Source organism: Lagopus muta, chromosome 21, assembly GCF_023343835.1.
Source record: "Lagopus muta isolate bLagMut1 chromosome 21, bLagMut1 primary, whole genome shotgun sequence".
Lineage (NCBI taxonomy): Eukaryota > Metazoa > Chordata > Aves > Galliformes > Phasianidae > Lagopus > Lagopus muta.
Window position 1 is genome coordinate 3080536 of NC_064453.1, and position 19705 is coordinate 3100240.

The 19705-nt window shown below is 45.8% G+C and overlaps 1 protein-coding gene across 5 annotated transcripts in view; it reads right to left on the reverse strand.

Moving 5' to 3' along the window:
- Positions 1–19705, reverse strand: part of RERE (arginine-glutamic acid dipeptide repeats) — a 168315-nt gene that overhangs the window by 76033 nt on the left and 72577 nt on the right. For 4 of the 5 annotated variants that reach the window (XM_048967868.1, XM_048967865.1, XM_048967866.1 and 1 more), the window contains exons 4-6: positions 11049–11154; positions 10047–10143; positions 7386–7490 (exon numbers count right to left, since the gene is read on the reverse strand). In XM_048967868.1, the coding sequence (XP_048823825.1) occupies positions 7386–7490; positions 10047–10143; positions 11049–11154 (308 nt within the window). Of the gene's footprint in view, positions 1–2739; positions 2966–7385; positions 7491–10046; positions 10144–11048; positions 11155–19705 lie in introns of those variants that run through there. The other variant, XM_048967869.1, reaches the window with a different exon arrangement.

Here is a 19705-nt window from a genome sequence, read left to right on the forward strand (position 1 = left end):
CTTCCTACAGTTATTTCCTACCATCCGAAATTTCATGTCGAGTTGCATAACTTCATGTGTCCAGTCTGCCCCCGTCTTAACACAGGGTTTGTTTGCAGCCACATTTTTCTAGGAGTCCCACAACGCTCAGAAAATACTCTTGCTAATGCAGCCATGGGAAGTCAAGTTTGGTTTAGGACCTGTTTGTAGCAGAGCACGTTATAATAAAAAGTTGCATAAGCAATTCTCTGTTCCAACTGAAAAAAATAATAATAACAATCAGACCTGTGTTTCAGCCAAACCAACTCTTATGGGAACGCCTCTGGTGATTGCTCAATCCAAAGCAGGAACGAATATGCCTGCACCAACGTCTGCATCTCCTGCACGAGCTCAGACCTGCCTGCTGACTGCAGAGGGAGAGCCTGGGGGAAGCAGAGGGCTGTGCTTCCTGCTGCTCTCTGGGGAAGGAAGTGGCTGCAGATGTTTGAGCCTGACAGGGAAAGCTTTTGCACAGTGTTATTTCAGCGTCAGGTTCCTCCTTGAGAATTAAGGTTACGTGGTCTTTAGAAGCACCATCCTCGTGCAAAAAGGCAGGATGGAAGCAATCATGGCACAGCCAGGCCAAGAGCAAGTCACTGGGAGGAAACCAGCACTCTCTCCATAGAGGAATTACCTACATGGGTAATGCTGTGCTTGCAGCCTCCACTGATCACCTCTTTAACGTGCCTACTTCCAAATAGAGATGACATCAGTACTTTGATCACAAGGCCAGAAACCCCAAATTCTACCATCCTGGTTGGGAATACAAAGCCCTAATTAAAACAAATTACAGCCCAGAGAGCTGGAAGGCAGAAAGAAGAGGTAATCATACTGATAAAGAGTTTTGAAAGAAACAAAAATAAAGCCCAGAAATAATAATAGTTAAAAAAAAATAAAAAAATAAGACTATCAAGAACTTGGTCAGCATTCCTGCACCTGAAGAATGCAATACAAGCAGCGACCCAGAGAAATGGGCAACCTCAGACAGCCCTATGGAGCTGCAGCTACCAGCACATCTCTGCCAACAGGCTCTGCTAGCAGCACAGGAGCATCTGAGCAAGGACAGAGGGCCTCTGCACCACTGGCAGCCCAGAGCAGGCAGGCTGTGCAAACCTCAGGAGCTCTGACACCAGAGGCATGGTTCAGCAGGGAGCTGGTGGAGCTGACAGCACCACGTCGTGCCCACGAGCTCCCATGTGTGTGCAATTAAGCAAAGGATGCCTTATTTGGCAGATTGTTCCAGCAGCACTCGCTTTGCCCAATGCCATACTTGAACATGACAAACAGATTTGGTTTTGTAACAGCTTAGAGGTGCTCCCATCTTTTGTCCATCTGTGCTATTTTAACTTAACCTCCAACCTGTAAAAATAAGCGGGACCAAATTCTCGTTTCAAGTTAAAACTGGCATTCTTCTTCCAATCCTTTTTAAATGCATGAGCATGCACTCACTGATGAGCAGCACTAAGCAGACCACTTGGTAGCCCCCATCCCTTGCGTATTTCCCTTCTGCATACAAGAGAACATAAAAATGAAACGTAAGGACACAAGATGCCACATCCCTGTGCAGCTGCAGAGCAGCGTTGTGTTTCTGGATGCATTTGAGTGGCTCCTTTATTAGGAATAAGAATGCTTCCCAGGCATACGGAGGCAACACAACTCTGCAGCGATTCAGCCAGGCTGAAGTTCAGGGGAACATCATTTCTACAATTATGAGCACAGCTCTGCTTCAGCCAGCAACAAATATCAGCAGTGATCCACACCGTGTGAAGCACTCTGCATTTCTGCACTCCGTAAGCGCAAACAGAGAAGGGAACGTTATTTCAGACAGAGCACCAGTGCAGATGAAACCTAGCAGCCCTGCTCATCAGTCACCGCCTGCCCTCCGACACAAGGCAGGCAGTCCAGCAGTGACTACAGGTGGAGCAGTGACAGGTCAGCCTGCAGCCCGACATCACAGCACAGCTCTCCCTGCTCTCCCTGCCCCAGCCCTCCTGCTTGCACCTGCTGCAGAGCTGAGCTTGCTCCCGCTCACCTGAGCCCCTCAGACCACATCCCATTTAGCAGCAACAAGTTGCTGTGGCTGTGTCTGGCCCCACACAAACCTCACAGCCAATTGCAGGCACGTTATCATTGCACAGAGCCAGAGTCCTCTCCTTCATTCAGGAGGCTACAAATTCAACTAGCCCTCTGAGACTGCAGCTTGCCCAGCTGCCACATGCCAAGCACCTCACTGCATACAACAACATCACCACATTTAGGATGCACAAGTGTTATTTGCATGCAGCTGACAGGCGAGCAGAGCCACGCTGCTTTTGGGATTTCTGATCCCCCGAGGAACGGCAGCAGGGCCGACACCCCCCAGAATGCTGCAGGCCCCAGACATCCCCTTTTGGGCAGCTCCCAGCATAGATGCCATGAGGCTGGCATGCAGACAGCACGGCCAAAATGCAAACTGCACCACCGAGGGAGGGGGGGAAAAAATCAAAAGGGGGGGAGAAAAGCCGTCAGCGCAGACAGCTCCAGCATTTTGTTACATGCACCCCTGCGCCAGCAGATCCCCTGCTCCGTGCCCTCATGCAGAGCTGTGCAGCAAAGCTGGTGGGATTACAAGCTTCTGAGGAGCATGCAATAAGAAGGACATGATTTCATAAACATTGCAGAAGTCACAAATAACAGCAAAAATCAGCATTGCTTAGGGGAGGCCAGAGTGATGCAGCCTACCTGCAGGGGCTGAATGGATCATCCATGACTATGACAGGCTCTGGTGGGTTCAGATGTATTCCTGAACCTCCTACTTAACAGCTCAAACTCTGCCTTTTCCACTCTACCAACTCAAAATGGAGGCACATGCAGGCTGAGAGACCTCAGCGAGCTTTCACTGAGCTTGTGCTATGACCTAAGCCTGCACGCAGAACGCAGAAACTTCGCCCTCGGACTGCCGGCACTGAGCATGTGCTGTGACCCTCCCTCGGCCGCACGCCGCTCCCCACGCAATCAATCTCAGCCCGCTGGTGCCGTGCATACAGCAGGAGAAAGCTGCAGCTCCGCCAGCCAAGCTAGTGTGCAGGGAAGTGGGGCCTTCACCAGGGGCTCTGGGACAGCCAACGCGCTGAGCCCGAGACGCGCCTTAAGAGCTTTTACTTTCTTTTTTTTTTTAAATTTGGGTTCATGATTGGCTTTTGAAAAACAGCAGCAGTTGAAAAGCTTAAAGGCTTTTGGAGATATGAGTGACACAAGCTTCACATCGCGACACACGGCGTAAATGCAGCAGCACGCCGATTCCCCTTCGCTCTCCCTCGCTCTACCCCTACTTCCCTTCGTTTTGCCTTTGCTCTCTCCCTGTCCCTGCAGCTGTGACAGCCTGGGAGCAGCAGTGCCAGCAGCACAGCCATGCCATCACCCCAGGAGCTGCACAGCCTGGTGCTCTGCTGACACTTCCTCCTGCATGCTTCCATTCCTGCTCGTTAGAATGATTATGAGCAACATTCTTAGCTATAGTATGTGCAAGAAATTAATCGTACCCCTCTCCCCCATGGCATAAAATGCTTTCATGAGAATCCCTGCCTCCGCTTCAGACCAGATGCTTGAGTTTACTTCCAGACTACAAAGGAACAAAAAGTTTGGTGATTACAAACTTTTAGAAACAAAACAACTCAGACCAAGCAAAGCGAACCAGGCCACGAACCATCACAGATTTCCTCCCCCAGGTGGATACACCTGTGGGTCTTCCCACCCTACTGCCACCCCAAGCTTCCTGCTGCCCACCCTGTGCCCCTGCCCCATCCTGAGGATGCAGAACCAATCCAAGCAAACCAAGCATTAGCTACCATGCCCCTACAGGACCTGCTGGACCCTCCCTGAGCAGCTCAAGGATCTGGGCCTTGGCATACAGGAAAGATGGACTTAGCTCAAACACAGCCTCTGCCAAAAAGGAGAAAGGCAGCAAACTCACAGGCAGACTGACCACATTTCCCCACCTACTGACAAGAACAACATAGCTGCCCCATACATTCTGCACAGCCCCTTCCTGCAGAGCACTTCTAAGTCAGAAGATTTAGGAGCACAGAAGTACCGAACCTCTATTTCAGTGACAGCCAAAAGGCACTTCTGGATTCATTTCTTCTCATTCTGGATTGCTTTATTGTGCTTGAGTTGACAACGTGTACTTGAGAAAAAGCTGTCTGCCATTATTTAATCCAGAGATAACCTCATAGACACAAGGAGCCAACGTGCAGCACAGGCCATCATAGCGTGCTGTGAGCCAGCAGGCACAATGACCACAGCTCAGCACCTCCTGCTCCCTGCCCTGGGAGCATACCATACACACAGACCTGCACTTCATACACCTTCCTGATGGTATTTAAAATCGCTAAACTCTTTTCTTTTTCCAAATTGCACTTAATATATGCTGCAGAAATTGCCTTGTGTAAACAAACCACGACACAAACTGTCATAATGCTCTACTAAGTGCAAGCATAATTGGAACTCATTTCAAGGCTGTGCTTTGAGACATAAGGATGGATAGGTGTGGCTGTCTCACCCCCTCTCACTGCCCTGGGCACCGCAATACACATGGAATCAGAATATTCTGACTGCTAAAATGTAACCAGAGGAATGGAAACACAGGAGCTCCCTGCTCCTTTTTAGTCTGTTCCCATTTTGGTCGTGGATGTAAATTTCTTCTTGAACTTCAATTATTCTCTAAAGGAGGGCGTTCAGTAAATCGCACACAACTCCTTACTGGCTTCCTAAGACACACTTTTCTCATCTGTCCCTAGGCCTGAAACTTGTATTCCATCTGCTGTGTTTCCTATTGACAGGAGAAGGAACAGAAACTTGATTCAGGCTTCTAATAGAATTCCTCTTGCAGACAATGAAGTAATCAGATTTATAGGTCCTCTCACTCGGCTCCCTTCTCTAATATCCCCCTTGTCTAACAAATTATTTTAAAGACTGAATGTAAAAAGAACATTCTGTCCCAGCTGGCTGCCCCTTCAGAGGAGATATTCCGCAATGGAGAGCCATGAACACAGCTCACACCTGCCTGCAAGCTGATTAACACTCAGCTCAAGGTGTCAACCCTCCTTTTGACTTTTCTATTCAACCACTGAACCCACGTGAGGATCACTGAAGAGTGTAACCAAAATCCAGAGCACAAAACCAGCTTCCCATCGCCTGTGAAGAGAAGTCACCCACAGACACACAGGGCCTCCTTCACATCCAGGCCTTGGGACATCTTAGCACACCAAAGCACTGCAAGTAGCCGGATTCCCAACACACCAAGAGGCCCGACAGGAACGCCAGCACCTCATGTGCAATACAAACTGAAAGCACTCAAAGGGAAATACAGCTTTGTAATGCAACCCAGCTTGGCCTAAGAAGGTACCCTGTCCCACACTGCTGCAGTGCAGCTGGGAGGGATTCACAGCCATATCCCGAGCTGTCCCTGTAACACATCCATGCTTCGCCACAAAAAAGTCTTCCATGTTCACCACGTGACATGAAACACCAGAGGAGAAAGTCAGATCAAGCTCAAGACACAGTTCTGTTGTCATGGTAGGACGCTTCCACTTCCAAATGCCAAATACAGCTAGAAGAAGGCAGCAGTAAAGCAGCACTGCTGTAATGCAGTAGCAAACAGTTGAGCATGGGCCAAAGCAGCCCGAACTCAGGCCTTACTCTGAACGTCCTGAGCCCAAAACAAGCTTAATAAGGCATGGCTGCAACCAAAGACACAGAGCTGGCTGCTCTGAGCAATCAGCTGGGCACTAAGTGCAATGCTTTGTCACTTCTTTGATCTCATACGTTCTCTATGTAGAAATACTCAGCAGAATTAACAGCTATTTCCACATAAAGTGAGTTTAGAACTGCCTGACAGCTCTGGCACAAATGGCATTTTGCAATCATTAAACAGCAAACTCCAACACCAGTGCAAGTAGTTCATTTACTGTTCTCTGCCTCAAAATCAAAACGCACTGAGAAGTGATGAAGTTAAAACAGGGGTCCAGTGTGACGCTGAGCATCAGAGATGCACCACAACAAACTTGGTCTTTTTGGACTTCTCCAAAAAAACACACAAATAGCATTAACAAAAGCAATTTAACATAATGTACTGTGAGATATTAATGGACTTGACGTGCTTTTTTCTCCCCAGAGCTCAGCAGCATACACTAGCAGGATTGCCTCCTAGGGACCTATACTGACTAAAGTTACTATCAACGTAGACTGAATCAATTCAAGGATTACACTTAATCCAATATCCTGCTTCAGACATACCGATGGCTTAAAACACTTCAGAGTAAGGTACAGGAAACCTCAGAAATAGGCAATTATGTAATAACACACACAGAGTTTCTTTACAACTGCAAGCAGTTAGTGGCAGGCTACGCCTTGGAGCAAGAGGATTTACATTCCATTAAAAATCATTCATCTACAATAGAACAATGCATTTATTTATTACTTGTATGCTTATCTAATTAAAGTAACTGTTGTCCTTGACAATATCACTAGAAATAGAGGTCCACAAGGTAATTGTGTTTTCTGTGTTGAAACTATACTGCATTCAGCCAGCACAGCCCTTCACCAACCTCCATCAATTTGACAGGCAAGCACACACAGAAAACGCCCCTAGATAGCAAACTCCATAGGACAGGGCTTGTAAGGTTGCTCTGACTTACAGAACTAAGCAGATGAAAATGAGCTAAGCATCTGGACTTGAGAATAAGGAAGGTGTGAACCTAGCTGATAAAGGCAGCTCAGACAACACCCAGCAAGACTCCAAGGACTCCATGGACCAGAAGAGTGTGCTGAACAAACCTGCTTCATAGAGGCTTCAATTGCTAGAAAAAAGTTCCCTCTCTATCTCAACTACACTCAAGGCCAGCAGAGCACCAAGTAGCTCCTGGTAAGGAATCCTACAGGGGCAGTTACATCTGAATGCACATCTTCCACATTTAAAAACTCTCAGTGCGATTTCTTAGCAGTTCAGCAGTGCTTCCTAGAAGATGCACACGAATCTTGTGAGCATTTTCCACAATGTGCACTTACTCAGCAAGATCCCTAACAACTCCTGCTACTGCTTACACCCCGTAAAAATAAATCCACAGATCTAAATTGGGTATTTAAGCATTTATCGGGCACTATTTATGTGTATACACACATGGACATATAAAATTTTATATATATATTAAATTCTACTTGTATAAAAAAGCATAGCAGGAACAGGCAGCTTCTCCTTCACACTCCCTCTACCCCACTTTCCTATCAGCATCCTGCTTGATTTCGGCTTTTCTCCCCTTTCAAAGGTTTCCTGTTCCTGCAGGCTCAAATCTGTGGTAAAGGATGCCTTGAAAAGTCACTTCTCTTACCTCGTCTCTGGATTATAGCCCAGTATGTAGAAAAATGAATCCACTCTCGCTTTAAACTCTCTAGCAGCAAAAATGTCAGAGAAATGGGAGATGTTACACTTTCCCCTGCAAGAAAGAGGGAAGATGGTATTAGAGTTCTGTTGTAAATAAGTTATCTTAATTAAACACCATGGTAATCGGTGCATGAGTCACAGTTCTCATATGCAAAATCCTCATACAAGCCTGTTTTAACAGGACCCATGCAGTTCCATCCTGTGGTGGCAATGGAAGACACAGCATGTCAGACTACACAGCACACTCATTAACTCCCATTCAGCCTTAAGAGTCCCACCTCCACCTGGTAGAGAGACAAACAGTGCCTGCCCTGGCAACACAATCATGAAAATGCCTTCTTTCTAAGGTTTATGCAGTCCTTCTATTGCTTTTTTCTTCTTAAGGAAGCTTCTAAAGTTCTACTGCCCACATGGCTTGGGAAGTTGGGCTTTTATTCAGAAAGCCACACAAGCTTCCAGTTCAGAACATTTTCAGACTACTTCAAGATTGGTTTGATCCTGTCAAGTACACAAAACAAACCACAGAACAGCAAGAACAGCAAACTGCTTCATAACAAACTCTCCCACACAACCTCAAGCACTGAAAGTGAGGGAAAAACACCAGGAGGACCAGCAAGGTGAGCAGGACAGAATCCACCTGGCTATCCTGAGAGCTGGGGCTGCACACCACTGTTCCTGTGATGGCCTGCAATTCTCAGCCAATTACCTTTCTGGCAAAGGGCAAAGCAACAGTGAATGCTGCCTGTGTCATGCCATGCTGTAGTGGAACATTAACAGGGTCCATAATGGAGATCTCCCACAGAGAAACACTGAGAAAAACTTGCTCACCAGCATTTGTTTTATCCTCCATGCCTGAATCTAGTTCCCCAGTTTGCCCCTAGTAAGGGACATCTCTTTTGGTATTTCACATGAAAGGTAAAGTTTAAGTTGCCTTCCAATAATTTACCTGACAGTCAATAGTAACTGCTGGCCAAATAAGCTTGTATTATCTACATTCAGGAAAGCAAGACACAGTGCTTCAGAGAAGTTGCACTACACTTTACTAGAGGGGATCTGCGAGCATCCTCTAGCTCTTTCTGCTAGTTAGAGCAGAAGATTGGAAGTTACAGTCACTGGTTTTATTTCCTAGTTTGTCATCAACTCATTGTGTGACCAGACCCATTTGTTTGCAGAGAGCACAGAAATAATCTCATTTCATAGGAAATAAACTAGAATTTCAAGTTAACCTCGCTTCCAGGCATCCCAATGCACTCTGCTGCTGTATGCTCTCCAAATGTAAGAGCTCCAGGTGCAATTACCCTCATGTGCCTTGTACACCAAAACTCACTGACAAGCATTAATTACAATTTGCTAAATAAAATCAACAGAAGTAAACCTTTATCCTGCAGAGGTACATGATGCCATCTACGAGCCATGTAAAATTAACAAAAGAATGGAAAATGCAGAACATCCTTCACTGTTTTCAGAGAGGAAGAAGAAAAGGTTATTTTCCAAGTTGTCCTGGTATACAAACACCCCATCTTGTACCTTTCTCTTTAAGCAAGAAAACAGCAGGAACACAGAACTGAAGCTAGAATATCCCCATGGCAATTCCACACAGCTCAGTCTCTCCGTATTTAAATGACAATCAGATTCCCAAGGCTGGTTCCTTCAGGCCAGCCCACCTCCTGCTAACTCTTTTCCAAGCCCACTGATTTGACAAGGATGGCTGCATTCTGCAACACAAGGACTGCGCTGTGGCATCACACGGGATTACAGCACATCACTGGAATGTTTCAAGTTTATCAAACATCTTCTAATATGCAAATCAAACATTTCTTCCCCCCCCTTGTAACAGAATTTGCTGCAACTTTGTCTTTTAACAGCTTCAGCAAAGTGACTCTGAACAAAGAAAATGTCTCCAGATGGTCCTGGTGAAACACCATCTGAGCATTATTATCAGAGAGATTATTCAATTTGCATTCTGACAATATCCATGCACGTTTGGCACGCTGAAAATCTGCTAAAAATAATGCCTCACGATTCCTATTTGGCAACATGAAGTAATGGTGCATCCCTGTGCTCAGCCAAAGGTCAGCAACGTCAGTTCAGCTCTTAGTGGGCAAAGAGGGCAGCGACCCCCTGGGAAGGGGAGCGTGCAGGGAACAATGCAGGAGCCCATTACCTCCTGTCTGTGCAGCCAGCTTTTAATGGAGCTCTCAGCTGAGCTTCCACAATGACAGGCGCCTCAGAGCAAAGTCTTTAATGCAATTTATCAGGGCTGCATGCTAACAGTCACTTTCCAAAGAGACGCTATTGTTAATGGTGAAATCAAACACGGAGGAGGGAAGGGTAGTATTTCTGCAGGAGCTGGCAATAATCTAAATTTGCAATGATGGGAAACAATATCTTCTGAGCAACATTGATTAACTGGGATTAAAATGAGATTGTAGAATTACAGCTCCTTCTTGAACGAGAACAGATAACACAAGTTAATTACTGCAGGAGATGAGCAGAAAGCTGAGCAGTATGCTAATGATCCCCAACCAAAGCAGGAAAGGCTCCTCTCTCTCAGAAAGGTTTTTCTCATCCAGCTCACAGATGCTGCACCACTTCCTCTGCAGCTTACCTGAGGGCAGCAGCGTGGTAAGTGTCGACGTAGTCTGAAATGAAGAGCTCTCGGTTCTTGATAACTGGGTCTGTAATAACAAGCTCTCGTCCAGAGTCTGCCAGAAAGCAAAAACAAGAAACCTCAACACATCAGCTACAAACTGAAAGCATCCACCTTTACCATCTTGCAGGTGTTTCTCACAGCTCGAGGTCAGAGGATGCTTCTCAGACAGAGCTCTCAGTGCTATGATAGCAAACACTCCAATTCTCTACGCAGCCTGCAAGGTAGGGAAATAACGTGGCACCCATTTTTGAAAGCCAATTTCCCTGCTGTATCTGAAGGGAAGTTATGATCACTTTCTGACAATGTGTTTATAATCCCCATGTATAAAGTTTTAAAGAAATTAGTGAGTTAGGTTCGTGCAGCTTTTGCTTAAAGCACAGGCCAAATATCCTTCATGCCTCCAGAAAGAAGATATGCTCAGTTTTATATTGTCACGTAGCAAAAAGATGCTGCATTGCACATTTTAAGCATCAATTTTGTCATCGCTATTCACCTAAGAGTATCTTCAGAACCTTAACTGTTGCCTCAAGGAAATTCACCAATTACAGTAGAAATGTTATGTCTCCCCTAGAGGCAAGAGATAAACGACACTGGAATATGTACTTAAGTTTCCTCCCCTGCTGCTATTAAACTGAAGAACACAATTGTTTTTGCAGAGAGAAAAGCAGGAAACTCAACTAAGGTGCTACAGAGGATCCAATGCTGCTTTCTATTCTCTAAGACTTCAGCATAGGACCATACAGTTTAAGTATATGTGAAACACATCCGATTACAGCTATGGTTACAGGACTTACATTGGTTGGAACAAACAAGGCAAATAAACACCATCACCCATCTTCTAATGCCTGGTCCTCATCAGCAGTCTTTCCTTCACATCCATATGCAAAAGCATCACTGCTTTTCAGACTTAAAATTCAGAGAACAAGTAAAGGCCTTACTCTAGAGAGCCTAACTTACCATTCTCATTGTGTCTGTCCTGAACCAAATGCTGATAGACTGAATCTGGGACTTCAGACTGGCGATAGTACCATTTGACATTCATAAGGAGATGGTCCCGTTTACTCTGAAAAAGAAGGTCTAGAGGCATTACTAAAAAGGAAATCAGGCTGCATCTGACACAGTCTTCCAAAGTACAACATTTCTTTTCACACTGAAGAACGACTGAGGTGAGGCTCAAAAGGGAGGAAAGCAGACTTCTATGGCCAGGAAACAAGGGCAACATGCTTACGACAGACTGAATTTCAGAAGACAGGAACCTACTCCATTCTCACGCAGCTGTATCTCTGCATCAGACCAGAAATACAATGCATACATTCACAAAAACTAAACAAGAAAAGGAAGGGATCAGGAAAAAGGCTGGAACTTGTGGCCTCACGCAGCACGATCCCAGTCAGCTTGTTCCTACCAACCAGCCAGACATACAGCCTGACACAGAGCACCAACACCAGCACAATTCAATGACACCATACTTTACAGCTGCAACCAACAGACACTGAGGACAGATGGTTTCAGATTCCATCATAAAAGTTCCTTATTAACTCTCAGACACCAACAAACAGGAAACAGGATGCTGTCCTTCAACCCCAATAATTACAGGCTCCGACTCCCTGGAACATAAGTGGTACCAGATAGCCAACAGCAAAACTTGCATAAAACCGTATCTTCCCCAGGAGCACCTTTTGCTTTTGAGCAACCAGCTATCAGTTCGTTGTTCTTAGGAGGAACCAAGCCTAAGTATCACTTCAAAGGAATGTTTAAATCCAGTTACGACAGTTTCCTTCAGTCCATCTCTGATGCCCTTGGTAGTCACACTTCTTCCTGCTAATCCCAATCACCCAACGAGTCGGAGGGAGGCCTAAAGGGAAAGGGGCATCCCCAAAGGAAAGGAGGCAGCTGCACCACCGCTGGGCTCTGGGCCACAGCTCTCTGCATCACTCTGTTCTCACCCCTACCTCTCAGTTTGCTAATAGGTTACTGGGCCAGAAAGTTCTTACTGTTGTTCCTGTCCTCATCAGCCTTATTGGTGGGAATATTGCACTAACGACGCTCAATAAACAACACGAAAATCTTTCCACTACGTCCACATTCCTCGAAGCCTTTCATTAAAAAGGCATGTAATGCCACACAAGAACTGCTAGTGGCAGCATTGTGCCAGACAAAATTACTGCATTACTCCAGCACACGTGCTGCTGTGCACAAAATGCTCCAGATCACACCAGATGCACAGAGGAAACCCCAACTTACTCCTGGGTGTTGAACAGCACATTTGCAGGCAAAGACAAAAAAAAAAAACAACTTGCCTAATGCATGGAAGAAATCAAACAGGCAAAGTCTGGAAGGCAGAAATGGTGCTGCACACCAAGGCTGAACAGAGCAGGATAGGCAGGGACAGCTTATACTGAGCAGGAGGACCCCAAGCTTCCATTCACCCCACTACAGCCCATTGCCTTTCAACAGCAGGCACTGGGAAGCACTGCAGAGGAGACCCAAACACCTGTGCATATGCAACCGTGATGAAGGAAGACTACAAAACTCAGTTTTGTTGGGTTCTCTCCTAGCCAATAAGCCTTCTTAAACCCACAACCTGAGCCTCTGTCAGCACACAGACGTCTGTGGGTGCTGCCCTGAGGTGTCAGGCTGGTTATTTCACAAGGACATGCACACAAAAGAGCAGGCAGGCCCTCACTCATCGAGTGTGACTGTGTTATTCATGCCATTACACACCAAGACTGCAGATAGCTGCATGTTGAATCCGGAATAGCAGAAACCACAAACAGCAAGAGCTTTCTGGTGTCTGTTTCAGCCCAAAATAGATTCCTGGTGCTACAGAACTCCAACCTGAATGAAAACAGTGCCCATTGCTGCAGTTCTCCACAAGAACTCACCTGGGGTCCTATTGCTGCTGCTTTTGGCCATTTTCCCTTCCCTCCCAGCTCCTTTTTTCTGCTTCAAGTATGCAGCAGTTCTGGACATCCAACAAGATCAAGGCAAATCTGTAAATGGATTAAGGCATCCCTGCGCACAAACATCTGCTCAACCATTTACAAATCAAGGCCTCCTTTAAGGGTGCGGAGCGGAACTAAATCTTGCAGGTCCCCTTTAAAGCCACACACATACAGATTTCCACAGCATTTGCAACACCTCCAAGGTGCCAGTTTTCTTATAAAACACTTCAAAACAGAGCTCTGACACATTGCACTTCACATCTGAAGAGATTTCATGTCCTCTCCCCGGCGTTACGAGTAACCAAAGCGTGCAAACGGTCGCAGATGTCCTGCAGATTCTCTCCGAGGGATTTGAGCAGCATCCTTCATTACTTGCCCTATTTAGCTACCATGCTCAATCACAACTAGCTTTGGAAGCAATACACCAAATGCTGGAGCTGACAGATGGGCGCGCTGGGGCCGGTGAGCAGGAGCTATTTCAAAGAAACAAACAGCAAAATGGAAACAAGGAAAAGAACATCTTTCCCTCCAAACGTGTTTTCAACAACGATTTTTGAACACGGGGGAAAAAAGAAAACAGGATTAATTCTAAGCTACCAAGGGTCTTCATGTTATTGTAGTAGGTGTTAAATATTTTAACAGCAACTTCAGTGATCAAAACATCTCATGCATTGTAGCACAGAAGCTCTCATAGAATCTCCACTCAAAACCAGCTGAAATGAACAATTTAATTCATTTTTAACACTGCAGATTAACTCACTCCCTTTGGGATAGTGTTTGCCCTCCCAGAAAACTATTTTCCTCCATGCAAACAGCTCTAGTTATGCCTCAAGACGCAGCACTGGCCTGCTCCACTCCCAGTGTAATTTGACTTCCTCCACTTATCGACCCGTGCAGCCGTCCCCGCTGAATCACTGCCTGCATTTCTGCTCCTGCTATACAAGTATTTCAACACTTACTCAATTCTGACATTTATTAATTTCCAGGAGGAGGGTGAGTGGTGGGGAATGGGGAGCAGTCGTGTCAGATCCCCTGGGCAGAGAGAGCGAGGGACCAGAGATGAGACCGCTGGGCAACGAGGAGCTACAGAAATACAGTGAGGGTCCCTTTCCTTCCCACTTTGCCACAGCCTGTGCAATGCCACGTTATCAGGGTATCTTCTTCTAGGCTGCTTTCTAATTAAATAATAAGAAACCTGAACAGCTGTTTGTAAGCCGAGGAAATTCAGCTTGGAAATACAAAGGTCATTACTACAGATGAATGTTATTTTTGCAGCTTGATTATTTAATTTAGACGCATGCACATTAACAGCTATCTCAATTACTTCTTGCAAGTGCAGTAGAAATGTCAAAAAGTGAGAGCTACCAACATGCTGCAAGAAGCAAATGCTGAATAGGAGCACTAAGCACAGCAACACGCTCCTCCATCCCCCAAACACAGGGACCCCATAAGCAGCCCCGCTCCATTCCTGCCCTGTTAACCTGAAGCAACACAAAGCCCCGCAACCTTTAAGCCCCTGAGTGTTACCTAATGACTATTCCATCTACAAGAGCTTTTCTAATAGAAACATGCCTTGATGGCTTATCTCTGTGCACAAGGCAGGCCACAAAGCACGTCGGCTTGATTGAGCGCAGTAATGGCAGGCAGGAAATGAGAAGGCTTGGTTAAGCCACGGATAATCGATCAGTATTCAGTGAAGTGTGAGCTGAGAATAAGCTGCCTGGGGTATCAAATATTGCTGTTTGCAGGGTAAGGTCCCATTTCTGTGATCTATGTAGGAGAAAGAATAATTTATTGACAAAACAATATAGGATTTTTTTCCCCACAATGTCTTGCTCCTGACATTTTGCTATTGTTTACAGCAGGAATTTCTCTCCCGTCTCTTTTATTCACAAGTTGAACAGACAAAACTGCTTCTAGGATTCATGAAGTCACCTCGGCACTCTGGAAATTAATCCGGTCTTGTATACAAATAACTGTGAGATGGAGAACAGGTCTCACGCTCTCCTTCCCTGAATCCTGCCTGTTCCACTCAGCTGTGTGCTGCACATGCAGCCCTGCGGCAGGGAGCACAGCTCTGAGGCTCCGAGCCGCTCTGCTTTCCTGGGAATGCTATTTGGTCTCTCAAGTTTGAAGCAGAACGGTTTGCAATCATGTAAAGCAGTACGGACAGGTTATTTGTAGGCAGGTGATTCCTGCACAAGGAAGGAGGGGGGGAAGCAGACAGGCCCAGACGCACACCTGTAAATCTCAGACTGCACGTACACCTCATGCATGCATGTAAGCACAAACCAGCCATTATCTTGCCTACATCTTTGTACAACAGCAAATCAGAGACTTTGTGTAAAGCCAAAAACAGCCTTAACACGTAATTCCTAACAGCCTGCAAGGCTGTGCTTAGAGCCCTGCGGGGAGGTGGACGTGTGGCCAGAACCTCCGCACCCAGCTACCAGGGCTGGAGCCTTTGTGAAAACACCAGGTGATGTGTTACTTAGCCGCATGCTAATTCACGGGAGCTGCCATATGTTGTCTCCTAGCGTGGGTGGTTTGGCATTATAGTTGCCAGACTGTCTTGAAAAAAAGAAAAATAAAAAGCTACAGCCTTCAAAAGAAGCATAAAAGAAGCATAAAAGAAGCATACCATCACAACTCACTGTGATACGACAGGTTCTGGTGGGTTGGCTATAGCAGTCACAAGGCAGGAATGCCAGGATATCAACGACAGACGGGAGAAGATGAGAAAGAGCCCTCAGCAGCAGCCTGACAAATAGCACTGGAAGATGGCTCTGGCCTTAGTGAGTTAAGCAGTGAAATCTGTCTCCTAAGGATGTAGGTCAGCACGGCACTTCATGGCGCTTCAGCTAGACGTGCTTTTAAGACAAAGCTCAGCAAATTGAGCTCTCTGAAAGCATTTCCTCTTCCCTCTTCTTTCCGCTCATCACAGCCCTGCCTCCCCTCCACCCAAAACTTTTACTGAAAAAAAAACCAGTACAGAATTGAAGTTATCAACCTCTCTTAATATTATTTAGTGCTGCTCATAAATCATCCCCTCCCCCACAATTTCTGCTTCCCAGACGTCAAAAGCATCCTGAAACAATTAAGCCAAAACTCAACCCCAGTCAGCCAAGAGCCAATGCAGAGTTAATACTGAACCAAAACATAACCAGCACCATGCAAAACCTGCCTCTAGCTTCTTCCGACACCCCTGGCAGCAAAGTCCTGTGCAGACCCCTGCACGTGGCAATATGCAAACCCCAGGCCTGCTGGGCAGCTCCCCAGGTACCCAAAATCACCCTGATAGAAACAGGACCACAAAGGAAAAGAACTCCTCACATTGCACTTCTCTAAGATAATCCTCTCCATCCATAAGAGCTTCATGCCCCAAGAGCCAGAAGCAGACCTGCAGAGCATCGTCCTTCACGTACCTTCATCTCTTCTCCTGCTAATTGTTTTCTCCCCATTTTGAAAACAATGTCCTGTAATCATCCTACAAATGAACACCAAGGGGTGCATATCAGCAATTCCCCCTAACACTGGGGCTGACATCAATCACAGCCTCTGTGGATTAGGTGCCATATGAAAGGGAAACAAAGAACAGATGAGAATACCATGAGGCAAATCGCTGTTCCTTGCCAGGACCAAAGTCCAAGCAGAACAACAGCTCTAATAAGATATGTGCCATGAACCAAGTAAAAGTTGTGTCTGTCTGTGTGAATCTTGGAAAAATAACCAAAAAAAAACCCAAGTCTGAAACAGCAAACAGAAACAGTGTGCTTACACTTCACTATTTAGAATGTAGTGAAAGAATAGGTAGCTACCTAAAATCATACCCTGATAACACTTCTTAAAGGTACAGGGCCGTTAAAATAAAACTAAGTGTCTTGCTGTCTACTGAGGCTCAAGACCAAAGAGAAATATGCCAAAAGCAACTGTGTAAATTACTGGTCCATGTTAGCTAATTGCTTTCAAAACAACATAGATTAGCATGTGTAAAAACAATCTGTGCAGTTATATTCTAACACATGCAAACCAGAACTGGACAAAATGGGGCTGGGGGTACCTGAAAACTGGGACCAGATGGCCAGGGGGGCCCAAACAAGAACCTTAATTTGCACTTGCATTTCTTCCTCACCTTCACCTCTCAATATTAATACCACCATCCCTATTTCCAGCTGGTGGCCAAAACAGAGGATCGGAAACCAGCACACCTACATTCCCCAACACATCAAGCTTCAGAGATTAAATACACACTATTAAATACATATATTTGTTCATAGGTTTTCCAGAGCTGAACAATCCAGAAAACCAAACTGCCTCGTCCGGGTTTTCAAGGAGAAAAGAACACGACTCACCTCAGGTAACGACCACAGGCCATTTGTGCATCTTAAATAAACTGCAGTATTTTATCCACAAACTTTTGTGCTTTACTGGAAACAAAGCTGCTTACTGTGGCAAGACCTAGCAAGTTCCCTGTTTACCTACAAATGGAACACACTTATGGGCACCACCGCCATTAAAACCTCAGAGCAATTCTAGCTGAGGAGAGATAATTTCATCTTGTGGGGAAAAAAAAGCAGCAGTTACACTTGGAAACTCACATGCTTAAAATAAAACTACCATAAGATGTTCCATGAAGGTTCTGGGTCACTGCTTACTACCTCATTTAATCCCTTTGTGGTATCTTTCTGCTCCGTTTCCCTTTTATGTTCTCTGAATCCCATCTGTGGTTCACGGTGTCAGATGAGCTGAGAAGGGCATCAGTAACCGCCCTGTTACAGCACAGCTCCCCACAAACAGCCTGCCAGGGCTGGATGACGGCGTGGCCGCATGGTTTTTCCCCTTTATAAAAGCTTCTTTGCTTCAAAACACTTCTTTCCCACACTGACTGTTCCTTTTTGGGGAAAAGGAGTGGCTGGCTGTCTATGCCAGTGAGTCCTGGCCAGCCAAACGTTCGTGTGGTTTGTATGAACATGGAGCAGCCACAGCCATGCAGCACAGCACAGCATTGAGCTCCTGGAGCCCAGGGGGACCTGTTGGGTCTGCTGGGCCTCCCGGTCTGCTCCCAGCTTGCTGGGCCTCCTCCCAGGCCTGCTGGTCCTGCTCACCCACTGAACATCACCCCACTCTCACATTGAACACACCTCAGCTGTTAATTCTACACACAGCACGAAAACTCCATACCAAACAAGCAAACAAGCCACAAACAGGGGTGTGAATTCATCAGTAGGCCATAACAAAAAGCAGCCACTGCAGAAAGCAGGTTTTGATAGCAGCATCTGTCTGCTGCTTCCACAAAGCAACGTGTTTCTTGCAGCAGATCTGGCAGTGGATTGATGGCAGCCCTCCTTACCACACAGCCCTGTTAGCATTGGCACTGCTGCACAGCACGTCGTACATCACATCCTCTGTGTCAGGCATAACAAGCAAACAGTTACCTGACAACTAATGGCATTACAAATGCATTTAACTAATCGTTGGATATATGCCGTGGTAATTAAACACCATTAAGGATTTTTTTTTTCTTTAAAGCATTATCCTAAAGAAAAGCAATATTGAAATGAAGACAGCACTCAGAGCGTGCCTGACATTTGCCATTAAATGTCATTGATAGTGGATGGTTCACGCCTAATTGCTGAGCAGCACCAGCCGCAGCATCTCTCACTTCCATTAAAGGCAGCACCACGCAGCGGTGGGACTGTTTGATGTCATCCTATACAGTTTAAACACATTTCTCACCTTTTAAATATCAAGGGGCCACATTTTCCTTAACACCTCTCTAAGGGGGTTTGCCTTTCAACCAGGAGATACCAAGAGCTGCAAGGATAAAACAATCAGAAGACAGTTTACTCTGCAAACCCAGCACAGGGCAGGAACAGTCACAGGGCTGTTAAAATATCACCTCGCTGTCTGGGGAATGTTATGACAGAGGAAACATTAAAGCACCTCTGCAATCCGGCTCACCGTGGCAGCAGGCTGGCTTTTAAAATTATATAAAACACAGTAAAAAAGGGCTGATCAGCAGAATCTGGTGATGACTTCTTCACCACACAATCAAAAGCTGCTACGGAGAAGAAACAAAGTGTATTTGGAACATAAATGCATGAAAGTAAATGTTTCCTTGTGCAGATTCTGGGAGGATGCAAACATTTGTTCGTGACATGGTCAGTTACTTAAATGCTTACATCCCCTAGGAAGCTGCACCTAGCATATGCTGCTCTAGAAAAAGCTGACATTTTAGACCAGAAAAAAACCCACAATTTTCCACACATTTCATGTATTAGCCTTCAGAGACGGGCTGATAAACAAGGTCACACCATCACCTTAATGAAAACCACAGGGTCAGGAATGACTGTGAAATAAAGCAGAGCAGCTATTCAGGAGAGCCGAACAGCAGCCCTAAAGGATGCTCACAGTGCAGAAGACATGACTGCACCTCTCTGCCAGTGAGTTACAACAGACAGCTGCTATCTGCCACTCCATCAGTACCTAGCATCAGCAACACAATACATCATATTTTTTTCTTTGTATTTGTATGTAAATCAGTACTAAATAAATACACCCCAAGCCAGATCCACAGGCTACAATCTAATCTAAACCAGTAGATTGGAAAGATGCCCTCCATTCATCTGGAAACAGCTCGATATTGAAAATGCTAAAATCAGACCTAAC